Below are 6,905 nucleotides of genomic sequence, written 5' to 3' on the forward strand. Positions count from 1 at the left end.
GTTTCTGATTAGTAATTTTGAAATAAGAACTCTGTGAATTCATTGCACAAAACCTTTAAATCCCAGAGAGCACTCTCCGTTAACCTACAGCTATAACTAACTAGATCACATAATAATATTTCATTCGTGACTATAAAGAGAGCCTTAATGAAAATGCTTTCATCTCTTCCATCGAACACTCGTCTGTTAAATCACGATTTAATTAATTTCTTTTTTTCGACATTACCGTTAACAATTAATTTAATTAAAATTTTAACAATTAACCTTTTTATATGCGATCTTTTTGGTTAGTTTCAGATGTATTTAAGAGTTTTTTTGATTAAAAATTTATGAGAAATCAAATTTAGTCGTTTAACATTCGAGTGTTCAATTATTTACTTTTTACCATATCTTCGAAGCTAAACCATGTCCGTAACCATGTCCGTGAAAGCCTCCGTAGAGAGACGCTCCCAATCCTGACGCGATGACTGACTTGACAACTGGTACGGCGACTGGCTGTGCCACTGGTACAGCTACTGGTTTCGGTACTGGGACAGCATAAGGAGCTGGAACTGGTACTCCGACCTGAAAGTTTTTATTTTAAATTATACCCACATTACGATATTTGATATCGAATAACTTGATAGTAAAATAGACATTTTTGAGTTATATTATTGTTCGGTAAAGATAATGTAAAAAATTTTCTTTCTAATTTCATATTAGGATTCTTATTATCAAAATGTAAATTGGCATTAGCAAGGTACTCTGGTTTATATGTAACACTTTGTATATGTTACAGTAGTCAAAAGTAATCAATATCTTTAATTAACTTTTGAGGCTTTTTTATAGGAAAATAGTACTGGGGAAATGAAAAGGTTACATCGAAATCCTATCACATAAAGCCTCGCGGTAATCTTTGGACGATTTTACGACACATAAGTGTAGTCTAAAAGGCCTCTCTTATCTTGCCATTCGATAATTAAAAGTACAGCTCCACGCTTTACATAATAAAATGGGAGTGAAATTTCCTGTATGCTATCGAAAAGCCTTAATATATATACGGCTTATGATGGAATCCTTATGGAAGTTGAAAAAACACCGGCTTCACGAACTTTTAGATTTCAGATGAGTCGTATAACTTCAGATAAAAAGTATAACATTACCTGTTTAATTACTGGGTAGGGTACTGCGTGTGGGACGGGTACAGGAACTGGTCTGTCAACAGGTACAGCGACGTGCTTCTCAACCGCTACTGGGTACGGCCTGGGAACTGGTACGGCGTATGGACGGTCTACTGGTACGGGTACAGCAACCTAGAACGACCAACATGTAGAATAATACACTAAGAAAGATGAACTTAATTGCAGCCTTGCAGATTAGTATTCAACAAATATGTGAAAAAGCCAATTAATGGAGTTATAACAAGTTTCATTAAATTATTAGAATACTACAAGTAATTTCTTAACTGCTCGGGTACAACCTCATCTGTAAAAAGATGCATTTCGGATTTTTGGAACTTTCTATGTCAGTTCGATTGTTACGAAATTTGGACAAAGTTTATTCGAGTTTTCGGACGACCTAACTGGTTTAGACATAAAAGACAAGCCAATAACTCCAACTAAACTTGTTGGTTTTGACTATAGATGGTATATACGTATGTGTGCTCACCCTCACGGGAACTGGGTAAGGCCTGTCAACAGCAACTGGATACGGAGCTGGCACCGGTACACCCACGTGTTTTGTCACCGTCGTGTGGACATCGGCACCTACGATAGTTCCACCAATGGCTGGACCAACTCCGATTCCTGGTCCCACAGCAACACCGGGGCCAACTGCTACGCCAGGGCCGGAGGCTAGAGCAGCTGATAGACCTGATCCCAGACTGTAGCCGCCCAGGCCATATCCGCCTAAGCTGTAGCCGCTTGCAATGATGGGAGCGGCACCTGCATAGTGGCCTACGAGCCCGCTGCGCTTCTGGATGACTTTGCTCGGTTCCGCGAGAACTGATGCAGTCATAAACAGGATTGCGATCTGGAAAAATGTAAAACAGCATTTAGTAACACATACCAGACCAGACTACCCACAGTGTCCACTTTATGGAACCGGTTTCATTGAAAATCTATAGGGGAGACCCATGTCCAACAGAGAATGTACTATAGCTGAAATTATCATGATGATGAACTTCTAGTCAATCTTTCATAGACGATAGAATTTTCTGAGAGATTCCAGGAGGTGAACTTTACAATCTTCTCTAAGTTTTATTCCCTAATTCTCTTTTATCGAACTTGTATTGAATACTATTCTTAATTAATACTTACTTTTGATTAAAAACTCGAGGTTAAGAATTATTACATCGTTATTCACTAGGATTATGATCTTTTCATCCAAGATTGAATTTTCTTTTAAGACTTTCGTTAAATAGAGGATATAAACTAGAAATTGAGGTTAGATTTTTAGTTAATCTATGTTCTAAGTTTAAATTGTTGAACAGCGTTTACGTTTTTTGAAAAGAAATTTATTTAGCCGTTATTTAATTTTTCTCAGAGCAAATAAAAATATTGGCATGCGTGTGCGCAATGTGATGACTATATTTTCAAGATACAATTCTTGATTTAGTGATTGTAGTGTCTTTCAGTCTTTGATTGTAGTGTTAATACAATCAATCATCTTTAACCGTTACAGATGAAATAACGATTACTCGTCGTATGTCGAGCGAAAACAATGACTGACTTTTACCAGTTACGTGCTATGACTTCACCGTGCCGCTTAGCATGCGTACCGAGGTGGACAGAAACGAAATTTTGGACACGACTCGAATAATTATTACGCATGCGTCGAATATTATAATAACGCGTGATATTTGCACTTTGTTTATGTTTTGTTTGTTATTGTTATAATGCTTTCAAAAAATGAAACACTATTTTATAATTACTTAAGTGATTTTTTTGCCAAAGATATTAAAATCCATAACCATCACGGTTTTTTTATTCGAACTAATGGTTTTATGATCTTTGACTGCTTAGTTATTGCATTAAAAAAGTAAACCGTACGTACGGTTTCCGGTATTAGTTTTTTTTTTAATTCATTGTCTGAAGATGCTTGATACAGGACGCTTTCAATTAGTCCTTTTTGAAATATACAGGGTATGTCTCCGTTGTCGTCTAGCATTGGACATATTATGATTGAAATGATGATGGTGATGGAATGTTAATCCAAGACTTTATATTTTTTTTAGAATATATAATTACTGAAAAAATTTAGTGTAGCACAAGATACTAGTGAAGTTGATATAATATTTACTAACCCTTGATTGATTCACTTTTATATGTAGCTAATAGAAAAGTGATTCAAATTTAAACCATTTTTAATTTGATAAATGTTCTATGGGCAACGTTATCTAAAGTCTACTATGAGTTTTTGAACAGTGTAACGCTTTTTGCGGGCTTTTATAATGTAAACATTATTTCGCTATGAAAGAATAAATCTAAAAGAAGCATAAATACTATATGAAAATATGCCCCCCGAGAAAAGATAATTTGAAGAACGAAGGAGAGAGAGAAAAAGAGTTTATGAAAAATGGTCGAAAAATATATCCTTGTCCCGAAAATAAGATAAGAAAACAAGAGGTTCTCAATAACGGGGACCATTGAAAAAAACTATATGTGGTTATTTATTATTTATTATATTACATATTTATCTATCATAGCAATATTGTGTTACTCGAACCTTTTCATATTGTTCCTTTCTATATTGTTTTATCTGTCAAGTTAAAACAATATATGAAGGAAATATAAGTTTGAGCACTAATTTTTGAAACAGATCTAAAAAAACTAGATTTATCATTATCACATATTTTTTTAGATAATTTCTTATACACTGCGATTTGAATAGATATTTTATTTTTCATAATTATTTTTTATCGATTTCCGTATCTTACTTTAATATGATTAACGTAGATACTGATGCTACTGAAAATTAGCACCTAGATACATTTCTTAATGAAAGCTGTTTATTATATACGGAAAATATATACGAATCATTTATAAAGCTAACTTTATAGGTGTACAATTATATGACTTAACCAATTCAATATAATTTAATAGGTGAGAGTATATTAAACATTGTGTTTCTTTGTACAAAAAAGAGCGCGCTTTATTAAACAAAATGTAATTATTTATAAAGAATCCAAACACAGTGTGATTATATTTATTACGGCATATTACATTATTTTTTTGGCTTCGTACATTCTTCTGCTAGGACACTAACCTTCTACGACAGAGGAATAATTTTAAATGTCAAAATATTTTTAATCTGTGTTAAAAATTAAAAGTTTTGGTATTTAAAAATTATTTCATTTTATTTGCTCTGTAGAACCATTTATTGAATATTTTTTGAATAAAATGATTTATAATCTGTATTATGACTTTATTTTTGATACTTTTTTTAATCGTGTTTTTGTATTTGCTTTCAGTCTCCTCTCAGAGAGGAATATTTACTAATACAAAATAATTATTATTTTTAATTTGTATTAAAAATTTCTGTAAATTAATATTTACTGAGAATTAATTTAATAAGATTTAATTTATTGAGATTACTGGTAATAACGCTGCGATTTGATAAATAGACATTAAATAAACTTACGAAAGACTTCATTTTGCTCGTTCCTAGTGTCACGCACAAGCACTAACTGTGGGGTTATGCGATGTTGCACTCAGCCGCGGTGACCACTGGTCATGTGTACCCAACAAAGTCCGCAAGGATTTATATAAGGCGGCCTACACACCATCCCTACTATCGTTCGAAGGATTTTTACGTCAAACTCGATTATTTGCGACACTGGGCCCGGCATAATGGTGTTTGTTACATGCAATAGGACGAATCTGGTTTCATTTGCATCTGACTGATCCATTTAATGCTGAATGTGGAGTAAGATGAAGGGAGATAATCGCGGTTTATCTCTTTATAGTTTTGTTTTACGAGACATCATAATAAACATTTGTTAAAAATATTTATGAATATTTTAAAATGTTTTAAACACAACTTGTATCTATAATTTGTCTATGTGTATGTGTGTGTGTGTATGTGTATGTTTGTGTATATATGTATAAATGTAGTTATATATACAAAGGAAGAATTAATACAGTATACTAAATATCACCTGTTACTCATATGAGTATAAGGATGACATTAAGTAGTATTCAATTAAGTTAATATTGTACAAGACAATTCGATCTGAAATTATATGTTTTGTCTAAAACATCGTTTCCTTAGCATCTTTGCAGACGAAGAATTTCCAAAGCACTTAGGTGTTCGGATGTTAGAGGGTGTAGTATATGATAGATGTAAATTGGACTGGTTAGAAGCGGCATCCAGAATCTTGGTTTGAATGGCGCAGTTGAATACCAACTCGAAGGTTTTGACTCGATAGAACGACGAGCCGTTCCACTTATAGGTGATTATGAATCTGTCAATTTTGTACAGAATCATTTTGGGGAATGCGCTGCGCAACTCCACAACCTTACCTAATCATCCCCATTCCTCTATAAGAAGAGAAGAAGGTCGGCTTACTACCACCCCGACTACCACACGAATCTACATTTCTGATCTACGCAACCAGAGTGAGGAATAATCTGCCGGCTTACTTATTTCCTTAGAAATATAACCCAGGTCTTTTCAAAGTCAGAGTTAAATGATACTTACTGATTCTGCGTGCTTCATCTTCGACCACATCGTCGTTTTCCAATAAACTAAGCCTAATATTTAGTACTTAAAGGCGGACTAGTAATTGATAAAGAAAAACTTCAAATACTGAATCAATGTAATTCCAATTTCGATTAAGAGGCTAATCGTCGAATCCAATTAGGAAAGGATTCCTAATTGGATTCGACAATTGGCAGGGGCAGGAGCCCCTCTAGGGCCTTGAGTCAAAAGTTCACGACCAATATTATTTATGAGATCCTCATAAAAGAGTATCCTAATAATTAAAATTATTTAAATAACTTTTAATTTATTTTTTTATAAAAGCACACCAGGATTATATAGCGGAATTTATATAAATTATGGTACTAGGTAGCATTAGAAATAGACTTTTGCAGTGGTACCTCGGAGATATAGGATTGAGATTTGCGATAGTAAGTTGCGGGTTCTATTTCCGGGATACAATCTTATGTAATTTCCACTTTGTGTATTAAATATACGGGATTTCCACTGCTCATAAAAGAATTTCTGCAGGATGAGCAGCAGCGTCTTCTGTGTACCATAGTACCATACTGAGATCACCAATTCGCCAGCCAAGCGTGGTGATAATTGTGTATCCACCATAAATATTTTTGGAGGCCTTTTTCTTGCAGATGTGTAGTAGAAATTTATTTAAAATTAATTACTATATAATGCAATAGTAACTGTTTGCGTTAAACTTTCTTGAAGCTTCTATAATATACCGTATATTGCAAAAAGGATTAGATACGATTTAGAAAGGATAATTCTTGCCACAAAACCGCCAAAATACATAATACATGTTTCTGTGGTTAAGTACGGAGCGCTTGTATATTAGCATTTGTGTTAGAGACGGGACACTTTTGACCGAAACATATAAAAATAGTAATTAAAATAACCCATAGAGCCTTTCTGGTAAATAGATAACTGTTGTCCACGACTTCATTCATCCCGCACCAGAAAGACCAAACTTATAGTGCCGTCACCATCTGCGATTAAACATCGACCATATAATGTTAGTCGATTTTGAAATAAGCTTAGAAAAGAACGACAGAAAACTGTAGAATGAAAGAAGAGGAAAGATAGACTTTACATACAAACCAGATAGTGGTATAGAGGTCCCAATAGCACGGGCCATTAAAAAATTGGTTGACAATTTATTTTATTGAAGCAAAGAGAGAGAGAGAGATAGAGAAGGAGAAAGAGAGAGG

General features: G+C 34.0%; 1 protein-coding gene across 1 annotated transcript; it reads right to left on the reverse strand.

Annotated features, from left to right (window-relative positions):
- Nucleotides 1-381: 381 nt before the first annotated feature.
- Nucleotides 382-4,632, reverse strand: LOC137929919 (tetra-peptide repeat homeobox protein 1-like). The gene is made up of 4 exons (XM_068773059.1): nt 4,621-4,632; nt 1,648-2,010; nt 1,143-1,292; nt 382-564 (listed from the first exon to the last, which is right to left on the reverse strand). Exons 1-4 carry the CDS (start codon nt 4,630-4,632, stop codon nt 382-384), a joined length of 708 nt encoding a protein of 235 aa, XP_068629160.1.
- Between the last annotated feature and the right edge of the window lie 2,273 nt (nt 4,633-6,905).

The sequence above is a fragment of the Battus philenor genome, unplaced genomic scaffold, assembly GCF_028537555.1.
Source record: "Battus philenor isolate CCGP_79_NKW_IND1 unplaced genomic scaffold, ilBatPhil1.0.hap1 SCAF_11, whole genome shotgun sequence".
NCBI lineage: Eukaryota > Metazoa > Arthropoda > Insecta > Lepidoptera > Papilionidae > Battus > Battus philenor.

What these genes read in the sequence shown, in the direction of transcription:
- LOC137929919 (XM_068773059.1), bottom strand. An exon ending in CTTACCCAGTTCCCGTGAGG is followed by an intron (nt 1,293 to 1,647) that starts GTGAGCACACAT and finishes TGGTCGTTCTAG; the next exon opens with GTTGCTGTACCCGTACCAGT. An exon ending in CCTACCCAGTAATTAAACAG is followed by an intron (nt 565 to 1,142) that starts GTAATGTTATAC and finishes AAAAACTTTCAG; the next exon opens with GTCGGAGTACCAGTTCCAGC.